This window comes from Saimiri boliviensis, chromosome 15 (genome assembly GCF_048565385.1).
Source record: "Saimiri boliviensis isolate mSaiBol1 chromosome 15, mSaiBol1.pri, whole genome shotgun sequence".
Lineage (NCBI taxonomy): Eukaryota > Metazoa > Chordata > Mammalia > Primates > Cebidae > Saimiri > Saimiri boliviensis.
Window position 1 is genome coordinate 50,458,215 of NC_133463.1, and position 25,632 is coordinate 50,483,846.

The window sequence follows — 25,632 nt, forward strand, 5'->3', positions numbered from 1 at the left end:
ACTAATTATTGATTAAAAAATTAATCAGTGACCTCTTGAGCTGGTCACATCCCTTTAGAACAGAGGTGTTAAACGTTGCACACCTAGTGTTCACTAGTAATTACAGAGACCTATTTGCATAATGGTGTGAACTAGTATCTTGGCCAACAATATAGCACAGCCATCAGTTTCTTATTTTTGTCTGTTTATTCACAGGATTAAACAATTAAAATTTCTCTGTTCAATTGACTTACGCTTGAAATTTCTTAAGTGCGTTTATTTTGTTAATATCTATAAAACACTAGTTCTGGTTCTCTTCTTTTTCAAATTTTCAACTTTTTAATTAGCCAAACATAAATTATTCAGATTAACTCGGCTAACTTCCTTAAAGTCCACCTACATGGAGAAAAATTATTTTCAAAACAGACTAACTTTAAGACTCTGACTCTTCAGTAAGCATTCATTTTAAAGATTTTTTTTATCCTTAATATGTCAGTATCTTGATATTATAACTATAATAACCACTGTTGAATTCGTTAAATGTAATGGTTACTTCTCATTTAACTTTCAGCATGTTTATCCTCAGGTTAATAAGGCCTCGCATATATCAATATTAGTTTGCCTGATTTACAAGGTGGAAAATTCAAACAATGCAAGGCCATGTTTTTTACACCTTGGGTAGCCATTTGTGGGCTTTTTAGTTGACTTCTAGGGGAAGCATATGCCCCAGTGTCCTATGCATCAGGCTGTGATAGGAGGAAAAAATGTCGAATTACCCAGCTCTTACCTGGAAGAGGCTCTCTGTAAAGCAGTAGTATATATATGTTTGATAAATTCACAGCCTCTTAACTTAGAAAAAAAAATCTGTTTTACTTATGTGCAGAATCCTCTGATACTTTCAGTAAGCCAAGCATACTCCATGACAGTAGTTGGTCCTTAGGGTTCCCCTCTACACCCCAAGGGGGAAAGGAGACCCCGGCAGGTCCACAGCCACCCTGAGCTTTAGACTGCCTCTGCAAAATTCAAGATTGACTCGACACCTTCATGTGGTTCTAACAATTAACATTGTCTTCCTAATAGTATAATAGAAAGCTGCCTTCCCTACTCCAGAGAGTTAGGAAGTGACACAGTCATCATAAAGGTTGTCAGTGGATGACCTTTAAGACAGCGGAGTACTACATACGGTTTTGAGAAAAAGACACTGTATAAGTTAGACATTTGTAAATAATTTTAAAATTCACGGGATTGAACTTTATTGCCACACTTCCTTGGTTCAAGTCTCAGTTCTGTTGCTTACCAGCTGTGTGACCCTGGACAGTTTACTAATTGCTTTGTGCCTTGGTTTCCTCATCTGTACCTGTCTCAGGGTTGTTGTGAAGATTAAATGAGTTAATACTTTAGAAGTTCTTAGCATAGTGCCTAGCACAGAATAAGTGCTCAAAAAACATTGGCTATTATAATGATGTTTGTTTCAACACAATGCTACTTGAAGCATAAGCAGTTGAGAAATACTCAAATAGATTTGATCCATCCTCAGGATCACCCTGGATATTGATCTCCTGGACATACAGAAAATCTCCTGGGACACAAACTAACACAGGAAATTAGTTAACTTGAGTATGAGAGGTAGGAGAAGGGAGGCTATGGCATTGATTTCTTCCTTGAGGAATATTTTCCTCAAGAAACTTCTGTGACCCCTGTGGGCAATGTTTGCAATATGGACTCAGTCCTAGGGGCACACATCTATGTGATCCTGAGATTTTTGTAGGTTTTTTGCCATATGACAACTCTGGTAGGATCAGAGGAGGCATCTTTAGCATCTTGCCGTCAAGTAGACAAGTGAGGAGTTTTCCAATTAGGTATCTCAGCCCATTCTGAAAAACGACTGCACTTTATTTTTCAGCTATGATTTGTTTCCAAGCTTGCTTTGTGGTTTATCTAATCTTTCTTTTGAATTTGTGTAAAATTTAAAGCATCCCCATCAAATCGGGTTTGAACCTCACCCCAAGAAAACGTAAATACATATAATTAAACTTTGCTATTAATACTTAAACTTTGTTCTTCTCACGTGTTTCTAACTAGAGAAGCTTTAGATTTCACATAAACCATAATAACTCTTCTAGCAGAAAATTGCTCACAGTTTTAAATATGAGTGAGAATCTCTTAAATAAAAAAAAGTTAATTTCATTTGTTAGAATTTCTTTCTGTATTTTGCTTTCCTGTTTTTTATTTTCTTAGCGCCTGAAAATTTCTCTTCCAATCAAGACTTACCCTTTGCCCTGCTACAGCTTCTTGTATTATACTTGTCCCAGTCAGTCTTGAAAAGCAAGACTGATTTTTTTTTTCATTTTGCTATTTTAAGCTACAACTGGCCACCATAGTCATATTTATGGGACTTTCTTAACATTAGAGATTTTTACCCTCTATCCTGTGCCTAGGTATATAAAGAACACAGAGGCCAGGGCTTAGTATCTGTCACTGAACATAGCATCCCGGATTTTTATTTTTCACCTGGTTACTGTTTGACTCTTTCATGTCTAGTTTGCTCTCATCTTCACTGAGTCACCTTTAAAAATAGTTTTCTAAGTGGAGCTACCCTGGTAGGATAAATATATATGTGTGTGTATGTTAGAATATATACAGGAGAAGTGTGTGTGTGCAATAGAAAACATATATATGTATGGATGTTTCATTCTGGATAAAGCACTCATTCACTATTCATTGAATCTAGATTGCCAGTACAATGATATGTGAGCTAAAAACTGAAGAAAAGATAGTAAACTAAATTCAAATCAAGAGAATATACAGATTCAAAATACTAATTCAAAGGGATTAGATAAATTCACAGAATCTTATAAGGATTTATGAAATGGGAGTTAAGGTTCAGGCGCCCCTTAGACTTTAGAAGTGGTCTTCATGGAAGGGACATTCTCCGCTATTTCACTTTCCTGGATCCACTGTAAGACACTGAAGTCTATGTTGTATTGTTCTAACCAGGTGTATTTTTCCTCATCTTTCATAGCACTAAATTAGCTTTGAGAATTATAAAATAAATCCACTAGCCCAGAAGGGTTGAAATGATACAAAATTCTTAAAACACTTATGACAAAATCTAATCAAAGTATATAGCACACGTGGAACCTCCAGAATGCTCCAAAATCTGGTTATGATGTGAAGTGAAAGAAGCCAGGCACAGAAAGACAAACTTTGCATGTTCTCTCTTATTTGTAGGAGCTAAAAATTAAAGTGATCAAACTCATGGAGATGGAGAGTAGAAGGATGGTTACCAGAGGCTGGAAGGAAAGTGAAGACATGGGGAGAAGCGGGGTGGTTAATGGATGCAAAAAAAACATAGAACGAATAAGATCTAGTACTTGATAGCACAACAGGGTGACTATAGTCAATAATAATTTAATTGTACATTTAAAAAGAACTAAAAGAGAGCCAAGCATGGTGGCTCACGCCTGTAATCCCAACACTTTGGGAGGCTGGGATTACTTAAAGATCAGGGATTCGAGACCAGCCTGGCCAACGTGGTGAAACCCTGAATCTACTAAAAATATAAAAATTAGCAAGGCCGCATGGTGAACACCTGTAGTCCCAGCTATTCAGGAGGCTGAGGCAGGAGAATCACTTGAAGCCAGGAGGTGGAGGTTGCAGTGAGCCAAGATCACACCACTACATTCCAGCCTGGGTGGCAAAAGCAAGACTCCACCTCAAAAAATAAAATAAAATAACTAAAAGTATAATTGGATTGTTTGGAACACAAGGAATAAACCTTTTAGGTGATGCATACCTCGTTACCCTGATGGGATTATTACACATTGTATGCCTGTATCAAAACATCTCATATACCCTATAAATATATACAAATACTATGTAGCCAGAAAAATTTAAAATTTTGTAAATCTCCAGAATTTGAAACTTTTCCAGCACAAACATGATGCTCAAAGGGAATGCTCATAGCAGCATTTTAGAATTTTGGATTTGGGATGCTCAACCTGTACATCAGGAAAAATCTGAAACCCCAAACACTTAGGGTCCCAAGCATTTCAGGTAAGGGATGCTCAGCCTGTAATACCATTCCCTTAATCTGTGCTCAGTTGTGGCAGTGAAAGAGTATCTCCACTATTTTCTGAGTTATAAGAATTTCCTGTTATATTTCTATGCTCTAAATTAACTATAATGGAGGAGTTGCACAGGTTAGGACTCTACTGTTAATTCAGAACACAACTATTCTAAAAGAGCAGTTGGTTATTATCACAATTTGATATTTTTCTGATACTGTGGAAATTAAAGAATATAGATGAAAATGTCATTTTTAAGAACTTAATGGGAAATTGCCTTTAAACTAAGGTCTGCATCTTTAATAAGACATATAGAGAAAAGAGCATGGAGCACTGAAATAGCCAAACTAAAGCTTAATTCGAGTTCTAATATGTTCAGACTCACTGAGGAAACTAGAGCAAGACACTTATCCTCTTAAGCTCCATAAAATGGAACTAATAATCACATGTGAAGAAGAAACAAACAAAAAAAAATCTACTCTGAGATGTCAGAGATGCTTAGCTCACTGTCCGGCATTATAAAAACCTACAATAAATGTTTATTTTCCCCCCATTTACTTGGGGTTTAAGAACTGGTGCTTTTCCTCTTCCTAAATATTCCCCACTTAAAGGGGACCCATGTTTACTTCCTCTCCCTCCCCCATTTTACTCATTACCCTGTTTGTTCTTCATTTAATTCAGTGATTTAATCTGTTTTGTTTAAAAACCCACATTTGGGTCAGGCACTGTGGTTCACGCCTGGAATCCCGGCACTTTGGGAGGCCAAGATGGCAGAATCGCTTGAGGCCAGGAAGTTGAGACCAGCCTGGGCAACATAGTGAGACCTCATCTCCAGGTTTGGTGGCATGCACCTGTGGTTTCAGCTACTCAGGTGGCTGAGGTGGTAGGATAGCTTGAACCTGGGAGGTCAAGGCTATGATGGACTAAGATCACACCACTGCATTCCAGCCTGAGTGACAGAGAAGAGCCTGTCTTAAACCAAAACAACCCACATCCACAGCACTTGGAAAAGTGCTGGAAGATAGTAGGGTCTCATTAAATATTGGTTGCCTGAATGAATTGGGCAATGTCATGTGTCTGTGCACTGGGTACATATCGGGGAATAAGACAGGGCCCCTGCCACTGAAGCTCAGAGTCTTGTGGGGGGAAATAGCAGTTAAACAACAAAGGACAATGAAGTGTGAAACATATTATAGAGAAAGAGAAGGGTCCTCTGACCTCTACCATGGGGATGTGGCCTCAGTCAGGGAAGAGACCTTCTTGAGTAAGTGATGAGTGACCCAAACCCTAGACCCTAACTGATGAGTGTTTGACTAATGACAGCTCCAGTCTCCCTTATTCACTTACCCCACATCCAAAAAAAACATTAATACCTTTGAAGCCACTGTTTCAGTGTACTCTCCTTCAATATATAGAGTCCACTGTTTCCTCATCTGTAAAATAAGGACAATAAAACTACCTGCCTCATAAAGCCAGTTTAGAACACTTAATGCTATATAAGAATTAGACACTATTTTAACAGTAAATACCACACAATAACAAACAGGTGGCTTCTTCATGGAGCAGATCTGAAAAGATGGATTATATGAATTTGGTTTGTTTAAACAAGTAAAATTTGGGGCCTTTGAACTATCTGGTATTATGATATTTATCAAAATCGGATCCTGTAGTTTGTAAAATATAACTTGATTTCTGAAATGTTGTGGTTGTGGTTAGAAAAATTTAAAAAGCTAGGGCTGAAGATAACTTCTGAACATCTCCAACTTCTCACTTACAGCTTTTACTTAACGGAAAGGGCAGTGTCCAAACAGAGGACCAGAGAGAAAACAAGAGGTAGAGAACCTTGCTTTGAGATTTCCCTGAATTTTTCCTTGAGGGCAGCTTTGTCCTACAGATTTTGCTGTCATATTCTATCTGCCCTGAGGAGGAAGCAGCTCTTCCTCATCTCAACTCATCCTAACAACAAATGCACCTCTAACTCCTAGCAGTTCACAGGCCCGGTTGTTGTGAGCTGCATCTCAGCCCATGCTGTTGTCCATTGTTTTGAGGTGAATGAAGTAGATCAGTTGTTTAAAACATTTTTAAACTAATTCAAGCCTGGATTCATTTTTAAGTGAAAGTTCTGAAATGTCTCCGTCTAAACATAGCATTGCCATTTTTAGTCTATACCTTTTGGGAACTGCTATCATCTTTTATTCCTTATTTACTGCAATCGTGTTAATTTTCTTATTTTTTTCAGTAATTGGCTTTGGTGCTATCTTGATGTTAACATAGAAAAGTTACAATTATTTTGTTCTGTTTCATTTTCAGGGCCCTAATTCAATCATGATTGTCCTTGTCATGCTGTTGAATATCGGGTTGGCCATTCTTTTTGTTCACTTTCTAACTTGATTGGAATTAGGACAGGTAAGAATCGCCTTAATTTCTATCTAAAATCATAGTTAATAACATTCTTTTCTCATGTTCAAATTTGCTATTTTTTTAACAATGACATATTGTCTTTCACTTTAATTTTGGCTACGCCTGAATGTGATTCAACATAGTTACTTAATGCTATAACTGTTTTGACCCTTCAGTGAAGTCATGACAACTAGTGGTGTTAGCCCACAGTTCTCTGCAGTGGTGCCGTCAGCCCTTTAAATGGCCGACCCCAGGCAGACTCAGACACAGGGAAGGAGGCTTGGAATTAGAATGGGATCGCGAGAGAGCTGAAACTCGGAAAATTCAGCCAGAGGACCTGTTCGGTTCCCCTGGGAATGCTTTGTGGCTTTGGGGTCCTCTGGGAGCTGAAGCACACAGCCATGTTGGAGAGCAAAACTTAATAATAATTCTTTTTTAAAATCTGCTGAAGCAGCCCCATCCGGCGAAGTTCTTGGCATTGGCTACTCCATCTGTCCTAGCAGAGTGTGACTAAACTGGAAATGTATGGAGCTGCATTTTTTTTTTTCTTTTTGATGGAAGTCAACAGCTGCCTTACTATTTTACCATCTGACGTTTTTAGTAGGGAGCTGGGGAAACGACTGCCCGAGGAATGCGGTCGGAGGATTGTGTTGCTGTGGACGTGGTTCCAACATTCACTCCTATCTCATTAGAAGAAATAGGTAGCAGCATCACTCACCAGTCTTATGCCATGACCTGCTGCTTTAACATCTCCTGGAATGTTCTGGGAGAGAACGTTTCGTTTGCTTGTGCACGACTCTGTTCATTTTTGCTGTTTATTTAAATATGATGTATAGTCATCTACCACCTGCAGTCCTGGCCGGATAAAATACACGTGTTGCATCTCAAGGAAAAGAAACAATAAAATGCTAGTGAAAATTGTGCTTATTTTGATAGCAATATACCATCTTTTATGTCATTTATTCTTCCTACACTTGTAAAAGGTTATCTTTAAAATTTAGCAATTTGAAGACACTATGCCTTCCTAAGAACTAATTTAATTTTAAATATTTTTAACATTACTGAGGTGAATTATTTATGTACTTAGAAAGTGCTAAATTTTAAAAGCTGAAAGACAACAGAATTCTAAGAAGTATAGTCCAAACGTTGCATGGATTGCAGTAATCAGTGTTTAAAGGATTCAGTTTCTTTGCTGACGTACTTTACAACCAAATAAAATCTTGTCGGTGGCTGTGTTAATTCCCATGAAAGTTAAGCAAGATGCTATTAATAAACTGCTCTGCTCTTTCTTGTTTTCTTTTTCCAACTTAAATGTCTGTTGAATACATTCAGGTAGAACATAAAGCCTCGTTCAATCACTGCCTCTCAGTTTTCTGCCTTTCCTGTTTTTCAAACTCCTTTTGTAATTTCATTTCAAATTTTATAGGCTTAGACATTTTTATTTCAAATATGTGTCTTTTGCAGTCTTTCGTCATTCTGACATTTCTGGGGTTTTGCTGTTTTACAATTTACCCTTTATTATTCAGAAGCATGCTTACGTAGAGAAACTAAATGGTCTTTATCAAAGTAATTACTTCAAAAGAAATCCGGGGAAGAAAGGTATCTATCTTATTAAATCTTTTTAAAACATTACATTGCAGGGGGGAGCTTCTCTGAAATATTTTCATGATTTGCATGGTTTCATCAGATTTTGTTTTTTACATATTAGCTACCTTTTCAATGCAGAAGAGACAGTTCACACAATTCCCTGGTTACCACAGATGTGCACTGAGTGGGCTGTCACCTGCAGGGTAGTAACCCAGTGATGTTTCTTGCAGAAGCGCAATATGTTGAAAATCCTGGGTGTGACCAATATGGAATAAAGAAGAAGGCAGAAAGAGAGCAAATGAAAAATTACAACTTGTATATTCATTTTTTACATTTTGCTTTGACTTTTAAATTTAGGAAAGTCCGTTTTTACCTAAGAACAAACGTTTAAAGTTCCTGTGTCAGTCTCAGTACTCTCACCGCCCCTCCTGAACCCCATAGCTCCTCATGCTAGGAAAGCTGGTTTTTAAAAAAATAATAATAAAATATTTAATCTTATTAAGTGTTTATTTAAAATGTGTAATGTTTTGGAAATAATGGGTAACAGATAGAGGATATGTTTATAAAGTGAGCATGTTGGTCCCATTTATAAATATATGTATGATTTATAAGCTTTTTTAAAACAAAGCTCAAATTGTTGGTATTTTTCTAAAATGTGCACAGCTGTATTTTACATGAAGGCTCTTTCTAATGGGTTGTTATACTGTACTCAACATTTTGGACAGCACATGAAGTCTGCCAATGTACTTAAACATGACTTTATTTAAAGTTTCTTGCTGTGAAAAAGAACTCCCTACCTGTGAGTTCCTTTATTTATAATCCTTGAAACCAAAATGTATAATGTACAGTTTTCACAACTGTATCTGCTCTAATTAAAAAAAGTTGGTTATTAATAAAGTGGAGGTGTGTTTTCTTTGTGAGTAAATTACTGTCTTGAATTATATGGAATGGTTTGGTGGTGGTGTTGAAAGAGATCTGCTGAAAAATTAACAGCAGAAATAGAAGGGGGGGAAATGCTCAAAGAAACCATGTGGCAGAATGTAGTTATACTGCTCCACCAATTGTTTCTACGTTTCTTTCATCCTGGACCTTTCAGATAATTTTGCAAAATAAGTTTCATTGCTCTGCTTAATGCCTTCATTAATTGGATTAGTGCCTTATCCAGAGTTTAAAGACTGCTCTTATTTTTAAAGAAAACATGAAGTAAATCTCCCTCCTACATGGGCACTTTTCAATTGATTAGAATTTTTTTTACCATTGTGCCCCAAATAAATTAATATGTTGCTGTGACCCCTGCCACTTAGGTGCATTCCTGGAAGGTTAAGCACAATATGGGTTGAATAAACCCGCCACCACCAGGACTTCCAGCCACTGTGCTCCCTTTGAAATCATCCAAGGTACCTGCCTAAGCTGCTGGCTCAACACATAGGGAAGCCACCTGTGCACTATGATAAAAGGACATCTCCAAAACAGCTTCCCAGGGAGCTGCCATGGAGATTTTAAATTCCCAGATTCATCACCCCTGTTGACGGCTAAGATATTGGAGCCCCTTATATAAATAATGCACAGAGTTATCACCTCAAGGGCTGAACAGATTACTCAACTTCAGTAATTAATCTCCTAGCAAATCCTAAAGGAAGAGAATGCAGAACAGACTTTGGAAGCAGGGAAGGGAAGCACAAGGTGCTAGAGAGATAGTTGATTCCAGATTCGTGTCCAAGCCACACATTTGGAGCACTGATGCCAAAGCTAGGGTGAAGCTTGTGTGGTTGGGAAGTCTGGAAAATATTCTACATGCTCTTTTAATTCAATAACTGTTTCTCAAAAGTTGTGGCTAGCAGGCTCCCCAGGCATACCCTCCCTGCCATTTGCAGCTCTCCTGCCATGCTTCAGAAAGTTACATGGCCACATCTTCCCAACTTAATAGATGGCTGTAGACGTGGCATATTCTGCTAGTACAGTGTAACAGTTCATCAGACTGTGTTTGGTTACTCCAGGTGTAAGAATTTTATGTTCTGACAGTTTGCTCTCACCCCAAAGGTGCTGAAATGCAATGGCCTCTATAGGGGTCTGGTTTATAGGAATAGGAGAAAATAGCAAAGATAGAGAAGACAATGAATACTGGTGAATGTTGTCAATATAGATGAAATTCTGGCTTTGGTCATGATTGATTGTGGATCCTTCTCTAATCCATGCCCTTGGTTTCCTCATCTGTAAGTGGGTATAGTCACAGCACTGGTCTCACAGGGTGATGATGAGAATGAAATGACCTTATTTATGTTAAATGTTTATACTATAGTGCCTGGCACATAGTAAATGCCTTGTATATGTGTTTAACTGATTGAAAGAAGTGGGGATAAAATTATTAAATTCCTATTTGTGTCTCAGACACACTGAAAAATATGGTAAGACTCCATTCTAAGGGTCTTTTTATAATGGCTAATTAGGTCATGGGTTATGGGATGTCCTTGCTTTAGTGGTGACACGTGAGTCTTTCTTGCTGGGAAAATTAAAGGCCACACCTACGGAGTTCCTTCTCTGTGCTAACAAGTGTTTTCCAGTATAGGAGAATACGAGACATTTGCTTTAAAAAGAGCTTTCACATCAGTGTCTCATTGGATTCTTACAATCTCCCTGTGAAAGTTTTCCTGCAGTTAAATGACTTGTACAAGATCACGTAGCCATAAAATCATAAAAATCTGTATCAGAGTCCCAGATCTGATACTAAATCCTGTGCTTTTTCATTTCACATATTGGCTAGCATTATTCCACACTGCCACCCGTCACCCATGAGGATGTGATAGCAAATACCATGAATCCAGGGTAGCAGTGTGGGTTGAATGAGCCCATTTCAATCATATGCTCCATTTCAATCATATGCCTCTAAGTTGATATTACTATAGCAGAGTCTTTCAGAAGTTCTGAATAGTGTGTGTTTACAATCCTACTGTTTCATCACTTTTAGCAAGGTATTTATATAGTAATGTATTTGAACCTTATAAAATATGAACTATCATTACCAAAAGTTAACATTTATGTAATGGTGTTTTAAAGAGGCATGTTATATATGAACTTGGTATCTGTGTTTGAACTTGAGCTCAATAATTAACATGGAAGTTGCACATAAAACCTAGAAGACATAAAAAGGTTTGGACCAATGTTGTGGTATTCTTTTGATACCTTATGTCAATATTCCATAAATCAGGCGTCCCCAAACTTTTTACACCGGGGGCCAGTTCACTGTCCCTCAGACCGCTGGAGGGCCACCACATACTGTGCTCCTCTCACTGACCACCAATGAAAGAGGTGCCCCTTCCTGAAGTGCGGCGGGGGGCCGGATAAATGGCCTCAGGGGGCCGCATGCAGCCCACGGGTGGCCGTAGTTTGGGGACGCCTGCCATAAACCTTCCCTGGTATTCTCTTGAATCTGAAGTCTGATTTAGATAAGCCATCATGGAATTAACACAAAAGTGAGGCCCTGAAATTTGTTCAGCTGGTGGTTGATAAAGTTGTTTGCCTAGTGTGGTAAAGAGTATATCAATCCTTGAATGGAGGCAGAGATGAACAGAAGATTATAACACTGATGTATACATTCTTCCTTGTCCCCTGCCTCGACCCAAGCAAACACGTTCATAAAATGTCAAAAACAGTATTAAACATGTGCACTGGGATTCATGACGATATTTGCTTATGGGAAAACAGAGAAGGTCTTTGGTTTCAGGAATGTATATGTCACAGCCTTGCCACTTACAACATATATTTGGAAGAAAAGAGTCATAAATATCACATCATCTGCACATAAAAGCGGAAGCAAAGGTCAGGAGAAGCCAAAGATTATCTAATTATTTTATGGACATGATTAATTATTTTATGTACATTTTTTTAACAACTGCTTCCGACCAGTAAAGCAAGTACCTACCTAGAAGTCACAAAGCTGCTTTGCAAGTGGATAAAGCCCCCAAGGAGGTGCTCAAACATAGAATTGCTATAGCACCAACAGGTGGTAGAATCCATGGCCTAAGAACTACAGAGAAATCATAAAAGTAGTTTTGGCCGGATGCAGTGGCTCACGCCTGTAATTTCAGCACTTTGGAAGGCTGAGGTGGGCTGATCACCTGAGATCAGGAGTTCCAGACCAGCTTAACCAATACGAAGAAACCCCATCTCTACTACTAAAAATACAAAATTAGCCAGGCGTGGTGGCACATGCCTGCAATCCCAGCTACTTGGGAGGCTGAGGCAGGAGAATTGCTTGAACCAGGGAGGCAGAGGTTGGGGTGAGCCAAGATTGCACCATTGCACTCCAGCCTGGGCAACAAGAGAGAAACTCCATCTCAAAAAAAAAAAAAAAAAAAAAAAAAAGGCAGTTTTACATCATATAATTGGACTAAATAAAAAGTCAAGATTGGAAACATTCTAATTCATACATTATCAAAAAGGAAGTGTGTTTTTATCCACTGAAACAAAGCAAGAATTTATAAAATCTCACATAATAGAGCACCAAAGAATGAGATATTTAAGTGCTCAAAATAAGGTTTGATGTTACCTACATTCAATTTGTCATGATACAGCAAGTAAAGTGGGGAATTCAGCATAATTTTTGTGTCTCGGTATCAGCTTTATTCCATTCAAATTATTGTGTATAGAAATCGTTTTCCATTTTTACTAATAATAGTGTTCATTTTTTTCTTCACAAAATAGTATTACTAATCTAAAATGCCCTGGCAGACTATATTTGGGAGTTTTCGTTGGTTCACTCAAATCATCAACAATTCACGTGGATTTGTTTTGACATTCTAAAGACTACCTGAGTAGGTTATAAAGGAAGCATTCCAAACCTTTCTGCTCCCCTGCTGCAAGCTTTCAGGAATGTTAACACTGCCTGTGTGTTCAGTACAGTTTAGTCCCTTAGTCCCCTGCAAAACCTGAGCTCTCCCTCTCACCTGACCACAGCTCCTTGTCAGCATCGCCACACCAGTAGCATGCTCAGACTCAGAGTTCACCAGTGAAGTTTAACAGACGGGTCAGATTAGTTGAGGATATTAATTCAGTTAGAGAAGTGTAAGAATAACTGAATTTGGGTATGCTGATCTTCCTTTCTCAGATGTCATTTTTATGAAACCAAGCATACACTTCCTTTTGAGTCGTCCCCATATGGTAGGCCAGCACCAAACACCATGTGTCCAATTCTGGTACACTCTAAGGATTGTTTTGGTGTCAAAATGGGAACAATAATATCTGCCTCATAGTGTTTTTAATATCAAATTAGGTAACTTCAGTAAACTCCTCAGCACATAGTAGACTCTCAACATAGAGTAGATACTATTATGTTAATAATGTCAGTTTTAGCTTTTTTTTTTTTTTTTTTTTTTTTCTGAGATGGAGTTTCGCTTTTGTCACCCAGGCTGGAGTGCAATGGCATGATCTCGGCTCACAGCAGCCTCCACTTCCCAGGTTCAAGTGATTCTCCTACCTCAGCCTCCCAAGTAGCTAGGATTACAGGTGCCCACCACCACACCCAGCTAATTTTTTGTACTTTTAGAAGAGACAGAGTTTCTCCATGTTGGCCAGGCTAGTCTCAAACTCCTGACCTCAGGTGATCCATCCGCCTTGGCCTCCCAAAGCCCTGGGATTACAGGCGTGAGCCACTGTACCTGGCCTTATTAGCAATTTTTACTTATTTCTACATCAAACATTTATTATATGCTTAATTGATACTTCTTTAAATTCACTGAAATAAAAAATCCTACAAGCCTTAGGTCATTAAGCATCAGGTCCCGCCCTAAGAAATGTACTCTACATACAGAATCAAATTGTAATTCACAAAATTAAATGGGTTTCTTCTCCAAAGCAAAGGGCAGATAAAATTCAAAGATTTTTAATGCTAATCAGAAGGTACACTGGTGATTACTGATGCAGCTTTCATAAGAGGCTTAGGAATATTCAATAACACAGAGTACTCATTATATCCACTAGGTACAACCATGCATTAATGTCTGTTACAAAGACTGCATGATAAAAAGATACAATTAAGGTGTATAAGAAATGAGCCTGACAAAGGCTTCCCACAATGATTATACTCTTGGTTGTAGAAACAAACTTCCTGGTGTGTGTAGAGCCTCAGGATTTTCACTGATATGCAGAAATGTGTTAACAGGCCTAGCTATTATGTTTAATCACTGTGGTTATGAACACAGACAAATGGTTTTGGCTTTAAATAAAATTAATATATTTAATGAGAAATAATAGCATGGCAAAGTATCATGCTAGATCTTCCATAGCTGAGTAGTCAGGGTAGCAACCATTAGTTTATAAGTTCGGTAATTCATTTGTATAAAGAATAGAAAAGATAAAAACGTATCTATTCCAGTTCAGTGTAGACATCCAGATAGCTTATCTCAAATCCTGTGTTAAGCTAAACTCTTGTGCTTTTCTTCAATAAGCAACAAGAAACAATTCTACTTTAAACATATCAATTATTTTAATGAAAATATGACATTAGATGAAAGTCACCTCCTGGGACTTTAAATGTTACTTTTTATGTCATTAAAACTTCTTTTTTTTTTTTGAGACGGAGTTTCACTGTTGTCGCCCAGACTGGAGTGCCGTGGTGCACACTCAGCTCACTGCAACCTCCGCCTCCTGAGTTTAAGCAATTCTGCCTCAGCCTTCCCGAGTAGCTGGGATTACAGGCACCTGCCACCACACCCAGTGAATTTGTGTATTTTTAGTAGAGATGGATTTCACCATGTTGGCCAGGCCGGTCTTGAATTCCTGGCCCCAGGTGATCCACTCACCTTGGCCTCCCAGAGTGCTGGGATGACAGGGGTGAGCCACCATGCCCAGGCCAGTAAAACATTCTTTTATCAAACTCATTCTATATTGACCACAGTAGAAAGGAGACTATATCAGTGGTTCTCGAACTTTAACAAGCATTAGAATCGCCTAGACGTGAAAACAGCTTGTTGAGTTTCTGATCGATTAGGTGTAGGAGTTTATATTTCTAATATGTTCCCAGGTGATGCCGATGCTGCAGATCAGGCAGCCACATCAAAGTGGTCCCTAAAGGAACTGCTGTAGTATTTAGTAAAGCAATTAACAAGTATTAGGCATCAACTACATACTCAAGGCCTTTTGCTTGGCTGTGTGTGATATAGTAAAGAGAAGAAAGACTGGAAAAGAATACGTACACACATATAACATCTGTATAATAATTTATTATCATGTTATTTAATCTCTCAGAGAGAGCTAGGAGGTATTTCCTTTATTTTGCCTATGAGAAAACCAAGGCATAGAGAGGTAGAGAGAATTGCTTAACAGAACACAGCTGTTAAGTAACAGAGCCAAGAATCCTACCCAGGTACTTCTGGCTCTAAGTCCTGAGTGTTGCTTCCCCTACATTTTAGGCAGCTTTAATTCTGTCTTCTGGCCACCAGGCATTTAAAACACAAAGCACAGTTGGAGAGTCCTTCTGCCTGCCATGAGGCAAGATAGCAGAAATGTTGAGTCCTTGTGTTAATTGGGACATTGATAACTGTGGTTGAAGGCAATGCATTTTCTGTCACATGAATGAGAGTTATTCTCAAATCCATGTAGTAGTTTATAGACATTTCTCTCATACCAGATATGAAATTGGACCTCATTCTTTAAGATTTGCACACTCAAATACTTCGATTTATCAGACAGTTCTCACATTTGCAAAACTACACATAACTCCCTCTGTCCATCTGGGTAGACTTTCTCGCTTACTTTTGAAAGAAAAAAACTGTTAAAGATGACGATGGTGTCTGCATATACAGATTCCATCATGTCCTGCTGACCTCCCTTAGGAAGCCAGATTACTGGCAAGAAGGCAGAGACTGGCAGGAAGCAAGGGGGCTTTTAGGAAAACACACCCTGATTCTTAGTCTGTAGATGTGTGGAGGACTTAGGACATCAATCCTTCAAAGAGCAAAAACCAAGTTCCCTATCTGCCTCAGAGATTTATTCTCAATACTAAGATTTTCCACAAATGATAAAACTCAATGATATACAGAAGAGGAAATGCAGAGGGTCAGTAAACATGAGAAGATGCTCAGCCTGACTGGTAGGCAGGAAGTACAAAGTGAAATAATACTGAGACTGTGAAAGTCCAGGGCCTTGTCACATTGATTACATTCTTAGCTGAAATGGGAAAAGGGCCAGATGTGAGATCAGGACTGGATCTTAAATTCAGATCTTCTTTACTTTCCAGGTCTGGAAAGCTTTCTCTGATCATCCCTGGCTGTGAGAAATGCCCTTCTCCATGACTCCAGACCACCTTGCTCTATTCTCAGCACTCCATCCTGCAAAGCAATCATCCGCTTTTCCATCTATCTCTACCCCTAGGCCGTGTGCTTTCTGCAGGTAGAGACTGTCCCATCTCTCTACTCCTAACAGTGCCCCATACATATAGATATTGAATAAGTGTTAATTAATTGATGAGTAAATTGATGAAGCTAAAATAACCTTGTCCTTGGACAACTCACACATTAATGTAAGATAGCCATTTTCCCTAACACTCCGTGAGGACCTGATCCCCCAATACTTTTGCCCCACATTGTCGGTGTCGCTATGCTAAAAGGGGAGTGGGGGGTTAAATATTTTGTGGAAGGGTAAGAAGTTTTAAGCATATGCCAAAGTCCAGCTGAGAGATCAGTCATTTCCATTTTTCAAAAATTATGGCTGAGTGCCTTTATAAAACTGGTTTGCTAAGCAACTTGATAATATCTCCAAGAAGGCCAGCAGATCATCTACCTTGGCTGAGAAAATGATTTCTTATTTCCTTGGAAAGACTCATATTAAGATCAGTACAAGATCAGTACATGGCAAAATGGATGCTTGGAGCTTATTTCAGAGATAAGAGTTCCTGAGTCTTTTTTTTTTTTTTTTTGAGATGGAGTTTCACTCTTGATACCCAGGCTGGAGTGCAATGGCGTGATCTCGGCTCACCACAACCTCCGCCTCCTGGGTTCAGGCAATTCTCCTGCCTCAGCCTCCTGAGTAGCTGGGACTACAGGCACGTGCCACCATGCCCAGCTAATTTTTTGTATTTTTAGTAGAGACGGGGTTTCACCATGTTGACAAGGATGGTCTCGATCTCTTGACCTTATGATCCACCCACCTCGGCCTCCCAAAGTGCTGGGATTACAGGCATGAGCCACCGCACCCGGCCCTGAGTCTTTATTTACCTTAGTGTGGCAACTGTGAAGGTTAGATAAGTGGACAGATTAGAGCAACATTGAGATAGAATTAACCTACATGGTGATCAGTGATGTAGAGGATAAAGGAAAAGGAAAAGTTGAATTCAAGAATGGCATACAGATTTCTGGCTTGGGCAGCTGGCTGCACAGATAGAGAACAGAAGAGGAGGAGCAGGTGTCCACAGGTGAACTGAAGACACTGAATTCACTTTTAGACACGTGAACCTGAGGTGTCTATGAGACATGCCAAGTAGACAGAATACACAGGTCCAAGGTTCAAGAGAACACTGTGATCAAGATATGTATTAAGTGTAGAGAGACAAGAAAACACTTAAATGCAACTGTTTGTTCTCTTTACAAATTATTTTACCTATTCATTGAAGCAGGCCTCTTGTTAAGCAGGCTTAACAAGGGTACATTCAGTAAATTTTTGTTTTAGTATGGTAAAATATACGTGACATAAAACTTACTATTTGATATGGTTTGGCTGTGTCCCCACCAAAATCTCAACTTGAATTGTATATCCCAGAATTCCCATGTGTTGTGGGAGGGATCCAGGAGGCGGTATTAAATTATGGAGGCCAGTGTTTCCTGTGCTATTCTCATGATAGTGAATAAGTCTCATGAGATCTGATAGGTTTATCAGGGGTTTCCACTTCTGCTTCTTTCTCATTTTCTTTTACCACCACCATGTAAGAAGTGCCTTTTGCCTCCTACTATGATTTTGAGGCCTCCCCAGCCATTTGGAATTGTAAGTCCAATTAAATCTCTTTTTCTTCCCAGTGTCAGGTATGTCTTTATCAGCAGTGTGAAAACAGTCTAATACACCATTCTAACCATTTTTTAAGTGTACAGGTTAGTGGTACTAAGTACTTTCACATTTTTGTGCAACCATCATACTGCCCACCTTCAGATTTTTTAAAATTAAGATTTCTTAAAATTGCCTTTTAAAACAATAACTATTTTGTAGTTTCACTACTTGAAGCTCTTTTTTACTACAAAGGTGTTTGAGGTTATTACATAACTCGCTGAAGTCACTGAATATCAAATCAAATATACAATTTTTCTAAGTCATTTTAGAACAAGGAATTTGATAAATTAAACTACTGTTAAGTATATTTAGATGCTTAAGCTATCTTCAGCTGAAACATGAAGGACAAGGAGGGTTTTTCTTTAGCAGAAGGATAATCTCTTTCATACATAAGGTTGAAATAATTTTCTTCCTCTTTTTGCAATTTTAATAGCAGCTGAGATTTTTTTTAAATCTCAGCTTCTATTGAAATAAAGATTTTTTTTTTTAATCTCAGGCTTGAGGGCACAAGAGGAACAGCTGCTGATCACTACTGCATAGCCCCTTCCTGCACGAGGTGACACGAGCTTCTTTGTACTCCTTCCTGTTGTTTCATCTTCCAGTGCAACTGAGTGCTGAACTCAGAAATAAATTTAAAAAGCAACAACAAACTTTAATCTTGAAGTCCACCAATATGTTTTCATTATCTAATTGGAGAGGTCTTCTACTTACTTATTGAAATATGAAAAGAAAAGAAAAAAAGGAAACAGAGTTAAAGCATCTGTAGGCCTTGGAAAACCAAAAAGGCAAAAACATGTCTTCTCAAATGCCTTTTCAGTTCTCTGATCCTCTAGAAAACAACAGTCATCCAAGAAAATGTTCATTGATCTACAGATAAATGATAAATCACTGGATAAACCAAAATTCTAAGTTGCCAGAATCTCAGCTGCTTAACAATCTTTCACTAGGGTACAGAATCATTATCAGGCAATCCTGTCCCTCTTTGCCAGATAATTTGCTTTCCTCTCAGACTTTTTAATCCTTGGTCATGACCATGTGACCTAATTCTGGCCAATGAAACTCTTCTAGAAAACTTGTTTTGCTGATAAGAGGGCTAGGTATCAGAGAGTTCAATGGTGTTGTACCTTCCTTTTTTTTTTCTTTTTTTTTTTTTTTGTCTGTCTTGAACTTAAAAGTGATGCCTTCTGCTATGGCAGCCATCTTGCAACCATGAGGCAACAAGTGTAAGATGAAAAATCCAACAAGAATTGGGAAAGAACCTGCATTCTTAATAACATTGTTGAACGTTTCATGTTTATGAAACAATAAATGTCATTATGGTTTAATTCCCTTTTTTAAAAATCTCAGCGGCTATTAAAATTGCAAAAAGAGGAAGAAAATTATTTCAACCTTATGTATGAAAGAGATTATCAGTAATTTCCATGCTTGCCATTTGCATCTAACTCTGAAAAATAAGAGACTGTTTTATAAATTAATTCATTTCTGTGCTTAGAATAGTTGGGCTCCTAAGACCTCAAAGACCCTGAATAGACACTAGCACAATCTCTGGCTCCTCCATGAGCCTTCCCTGAGCAGCTCAAATAGAACCTTTCACTCTTCTCTGAGGGGCCGACTTCCTCTACAACCTCATAAATTGTACTAATCAGACTCTATTTCACCACTTCCATTTATTGAGTGCCAATTTTGTGCTGGCCTCTTGAAAATGCTGTGATGTTTTCTCACTTATTCTTTGCAATAAATAACTATGAAATCATCATCATCATCATCATCATCATCCCCAATTTTACAAATTAAAAAAACAACAAGGGACGAGCACAGTGGCTCACAGCTATAATTCCGGCACTTTGGGAGACGAAGGCAAGTGGATCATGAGGTCAGGAGTTCGAGACCAGCCTGGCCAATATGGTGAAACCCCGTCTCTAATAAAAATATAAAAATTAGCTAGGCATGGTGGCATGCACCTGCAGTCCCAGCCACTTGTGAGACTGAAGCAGGAGAATTGCTTGAACCCAGGAGGCAGAGGTTGCAGTGAGCCGAGATCATGCCACTGCACTCCAGCCTTGGTGACAGAGCGAGACTCTGTCTCAAGAATAAACAAAAAAGAAAACCAAATTGGACTCCCTAAGGTAACTTGTATATCCAGTGGCACCCACACAGCTGGTAGTAATAGGGTTAGAATTTGAAACCAGATCTATTTTTGAAGCCTGTCTCACAGAGTTTGTGAGAATTGACTTCCCAGTTTCTTTTAATGGCATTGTCAGCCACCATTCCCTCAGGGCTGAAACCGGACTTCTCTGTGTCTGAGCCATTGTTGCTGCCTCCAGTGTGCCTCAGATGATCCCCTCTTCCATTCCCACAACCACCATTCCTTACCATAGCAGCTCCTCCTTACTGCCAGCTGGAGGGTCACAGACACATCCAAACTGGTCTCCCTGGCCTCAATCTGTCCTCTCCACTGCTGCAGCCAGGACTTGCCAGAGATACAAAGCCAAATCTTTCCAAAACTCAGCTCTGATCCTCATGCTTTCTTATTCAAAACTGGGTACCAGCTTTGCTGCCCCACATATTAGAAGAAACAGGGAAACGAGTCCCCGTGTATTCCTAAGATCAGATCCACCTCTTTCTGATTAAGGGTCTCAGTGTCTCAAGAAAGTCAGAGGCTACCTCCACCATGGGATCCAGGCCCCCTGCTGGGTCTCAGTTTCTCAGCGGCCAGTACTTGGCCATAAGAAATCAGCCAGGGGAGAGGGCAGAGGGCAGACTCTGGTAAATCACTCCGAAAACTCATTGGAAACGAGGGCTACATCTGTGCACACACAGGCAAGCCAGGCAGGCCTGAGGTACTTTGTCAGGCCTGTGCCCTCCTGTGACTGGAATGCAAGAGGACTTCTGAAGGACCCCCAAGTTCCCCAAGGAGCTGCTTAACACTAAGGGGATCCCCACTGACTGGGCCAGCCAGATTTTCCAGCTTCACATACACACAGCCTCAGGCTGCTGTGCTTCTAATGGGGAGTCTCTACTTTATAAATGATAGTATTACATTCAGTAAGTAGAATGAAGAATAACTTGCTTTTTGATCCAAACTACAGAAAATAAATCCCAATGGAACCATCTCTCCTGGGGGGATTTGCAGAAGTTGGGCTCTCCACTCTGCACATCTGTGATCCTTTCAGGCATAACTGCTTTCGTCTTATGATGTGCTATTTATTTATGCCTGTTTAATTATGTTTTAACCCAATGTTCATTTATTTTACTATAGTAACCATTTTATTATACCATATATATATTTTATAATATCATGTTATGTGAGTACAGAGTATATAACTATATATATAGTGTATTTGATTTAGAGTATATAACAATGTTATGAAATATGTATAATAAAGTGTGTGTGTGCATGTGTGTGTGCACACACGTGTGTGTGTGTGTGTGTGTGTGTGTGTGTGTGTGTGGTCTCACTGTGTTGCCCAGGTTGGTCTCAAACTTCCAGCCTCAAATGATCTTCCTGGCTGAGGTGTGATTACAGGCACCAGCCACCAAAGCGCTGGGATTACAGGCATGAACCACCATGTCCGGCCCTAAATATATTAAAAATATATATATCTTAGGGGGAAAAAAATCACTTAAATGAAAGTACTCATATTAATATTTATAATTGAGCATGATATTTTCATATTCATCAAAAGTGAGCCCAGGTTTTTATTAGATTTAGACCACCTAGGCGTCCTTCTTAGACTCTGATTCTCCTTCCAGCTCAATGCTGGGCCTCATTCTCAGCCAGTCACTCACAGGTTTCCTTTCCCACACTCTGCTTCTCTCTCCACTGAGTGAGGGCTACAGAGCCGTGTAAAAGACAGCTGTCTCCACTTTGCAGTCCTCCCTCGCCCTGACCACCATCCCACCCCGCCACACACATACCCTTAAGCTCTGACCCATCAGGCATAAAAGAATGTGTCCCTCGTAGAAAAGAATGTTAAGGGGGTGGGTGGAGGTGGAGGATGATAGGCCACAGGTCCTGTGTCAGAGCACATTAGCAGGCTCTGGGGTATCCATCAGCCACCTATATTGATTTCATCTCTCACCACCCAGCACCCAGGGGTGGGCTGCATCCTGCAGACTCAGCTGCAGTCCAAAGCTACCAGCTATGATCCAGATCTGGATGTCACAGTTTTGGTTCCCTGGGAAGCTAAAACAGATTCACAGACATACAGACGCCTAGTAGTACTCTTGGGCCAGCAGCACCTATGGTGAGGATAGAGTGGGTGAGGGAGCGGTTACCCCAGGTGCAGCCCCAAAGAGGACCTTAGCTGACTCCATGAGGACCATGAGCTCTGACAGAGCCTTCAGAGTTAGCAGAAGTTGGGCAAGACTCAAGCCTATAAGCCCCGCTCCATTAGTTCCTGGGTGTGGAAGGAGGTAGGGCTTTGGGCGAGGCAGTCTCTTCAGCAGAGACAGTCCCCAAAGGACTGGCAGCTGAGGGCCAGCAGCATGTCTGACAGCCAGAGGAGTAAGTCCCTCATTCCTACGAAGGTCACTGGCGCCTTATCCCAGTAGCCCCCACCTAGGGATTCCCTCTCTGCTTGCTCTCTTCAGCAACTCCAGGGGGAAGATCTACTTCCTCCAAGTATCCCCCACCACCACTGCCCCTCACTGGGACTGTGCCTCCTCTGAGCCCCTCTAGCACTGCCTCACTGTGGCCCCTTCTGTTTTGCAGTCCAACCTTCACGTTTAGCAAGCCAGACTGCACACTCTGAAGGCAGCAACACATGTTGTTTATACTGCCCCTCTGCACGTCATGCCTTCTCCCCATGGAGCAGTGTATTTCAAGGGGCAAAAGGTGGGCTCACATCTGGACAGGAATTGTTACTTGTTGAAATAGCTTAAACAAACTATTTCAACTCTTTCCATCTCAAATAGCTCAACTATAAAAATGGAGATAACATACCTATGCCTCTCTCTGGGTTGTTTATTCAGACAGCGAACCTACCCCAAGAGGCCACGATGTACCTTAAACATTGTGCATATATTATTCCTAGTTCTTACAGCATTTCTCTTTTCATGGTAACAGTGCCATTGCAGAAGGCCACACAACTGGGAGTGACAAAATAATCCTTGAAAGCTATCTGTGCCTGATGCCAGTCTTAGGTCCTTGATGCTGTTTCTATACCTGTGGAACGAATCCACTTTCCAGCTTCAGCTCCCGTGACCTCTCTCCAGCCTCACAGGCCTACACACATTGTTCCCAAGCCCAGCACTCCTCACAGCCCTGCCTGTCCTTCCCCTCATCCTCCCACTGCTGAGACCTTTCTCATCTCTCAGATCTGAGCTGCAACAACACTTTCTCTGAAAATGTTCCATTATCTTGCCATTTAGAATTAATAGCTCCTGCTTCTATATGTGAAACACTTTCTTCCTACTTTACGTAAGCTCTGATGTCATCCTCCATGTCTAGTTATCCATATGTCTGTCTTCTTCAGTAGATTGTAAACTCCTCAAGAGAAGGGACAACCCCAGTCATCACTGTATCTATAGCATTTAGCATAAGTTTTATTTTAATACTAAGTACTCAAAATGCATCTGCTGAATTTCTTTAAAAATCATAGTTCTTTTGTTGTAGAACGCCCTTTTAATGCTGTGATTTCAATGCCTTAAAATTTTTTATGATGTATTTTGTTCAAATTCCTTTTTACCTTATTTATGGAAAGAGTTTAGCTTTGGAGAGAGTCACCTGGGCCAGATACCTCACTTGCCTTTCATATCCAGGGACTGTGGTTCTTTGTTCATGATTTTGTGACCACCCCAGCCCTACAAACAACCAAGTTAGGCTGTTGGGGGTTTTGGCAAATGGGAAAACCAATGATGAGTGGAAGGTAGACCATCATGAGCAGATGAAGCCACAAGCCAGCCAGCACACCAGGACCACACGACTGAGGCTCAGAGAGGGGGGCCATTGGGATCACCAGATGAAAGTAATACAGGTAGGAGTTCTCTGGCTTCAGCCTCCATGGGGAACCAAGAAAGGTTAGTGTTCCCTAGACCTCAAGGTGAGAAAATCTCTCCTCTTCTGCCAATCCCTCAGCCCTCTCGAGATACCAGGGAGAAGGAAATCCTGTGCCTTCTCTCTCTAGAGATCTGGAGTCATGGCTCAAATGCCTACTCCAAGCCCCATTAGCTCACCTGAGAATAAGCCAAGAAAGAGAAAGAGTCAAAGATGAAGCCAATCTGCCACCTTCTCAGAGCAAGGCTACTTAGGTGAATTAAACTGAACTAACTTTTCTCCTGGAAGAACACCATGTTAGGTGCTACGGGAAATACAAAAATAAATTCTACTCCCCTGTCCTCAAGCAGCGTACACTCTAGCAAAGGAGACACATACACACTGCCTCTCTGGCTCCCCTTGGGTCTCCTGGCCCAATCGTGAGGATACTCACTACCTTGCCATTGAAATGGTGGGTAATGGCAAAAGAGAAACAGAAGCAAAGAGGCAGCTCACTCACCACCTGGGCAGCCCCACTGACCGAACAGTGATTCATTAATTAGAGCCTCTTAGATGACTTATGCAATCGAACTGTCTTTAGCCATCAGCTTTTACAGTTCAGATCAATGTGTTTCTAATCCCCAAAGAACAGACACTGAGTGCTGGGAGCCACAGCTGCACTGAGGAAAAGCTGCACTCAATGATGGCTTGTTTTCAGGCCAGTGTTGGCAGACAGGAAAGGAAGCATGCCAATTATCTGCATTTCCTATTCTAACAAGCAGTGTTTTCTCCTTCTGAGGAATCTGCTAGTTCCATGCAATGCTCTTATGAAGGGAACAAATAGAAAAACAAATTCTTTTGCATCCATTTGTATCTGACAAGTTCTTCAACATGGAGAGAAAACTCTACACAGGGAAGCAGAGGGGAAAAGCAGTGCTGGGAATCAGAGCTCCTCGGTTCTTTCCCCAGCTGCAGTAAGCTAGCTCAACACAAATTTTAAAAGAGTATTGAAAAGGGGAAAAAAAAGTTTTAAAGGCAGGACAGAGGTATACAAAAGAATATGAGCCTGATTTAGAGATACATTAGCAAAGCATAAGAAATTCTTCTATTTTAATAAGTCAAATGTAAAAGAACTGAATTGGACTTTGAAGACTAAAGCACTTAAATGACATTATTTGGAATTCTTGAAAGGTTTGGGTCTGGTCCAAAGTTACTTAAAATGTGGTAGATAAGTTTACAAACCATAGTTAGGCCCCAAATTGAATTCATCATCTCAGTGAACTGCACTCCAATCCCCCCATACTCCAAAGCTGTCTCCTAGGCATCTCCTTTTCACTGCCCAAATCTAATCAATTACCAGCTCCCATCAATTCAACTTTCCTAAGTGTTCCTTGACTCTATGTCCCCCCTCATTTTCACTAACTCTGATTCAGGTAAGCCTTTAATAACTTCTAATCTGTGTTATAGCAAAGGACTTCCTGAACAAGGTCTGTTCACCTGTTTTTTTCTTGTTTCTGTTTTATTTTTGTTTTGCTAACAGAATTGTACTAAAACTTCCCAGTATGATGCCCTGAAAAATAACTACATAGT

The 25,632-nt window shown here is 40.0% G+C and overlaps 1 protein-coding gene across 6 annotated transcripts in view; it reads left to right on the top strand.

Annotated features, from left to right (window-relative positions):
• Nucleotides 1–18,951, top strand: part of JPH1 (junctophilin 1) — a 90,778-nt gene extending 71,827 nt beyond the window's left edge. The window contains exons 5-6 of one of the 6 annotated variants that reach the window (XM_039464759.2): nt 6,357–6,452; nt 16,267–18,951. In XM_039464759.2, the coding sequence (XP_039320693.1) occupies nt 6,357–6,437 (81 nt within the window). In that variant the 3' untranslated portion in view covers nt 6,438–6,452; nt 16,267–18,951. Of the gene's footprint in view, nt 1–6,356; nt 6,453–6,589; nt 8,931–16,266 lie in introns of those variants that run through there. The other 5 variants (XM_010351437.3, XM_003940693.4, XM_010351434.3 and 2 more) reach the window with 5 other exon arrangements.
• Nucleotides 18,952–25,632: the final 6,681 nt, after the last annotated feature.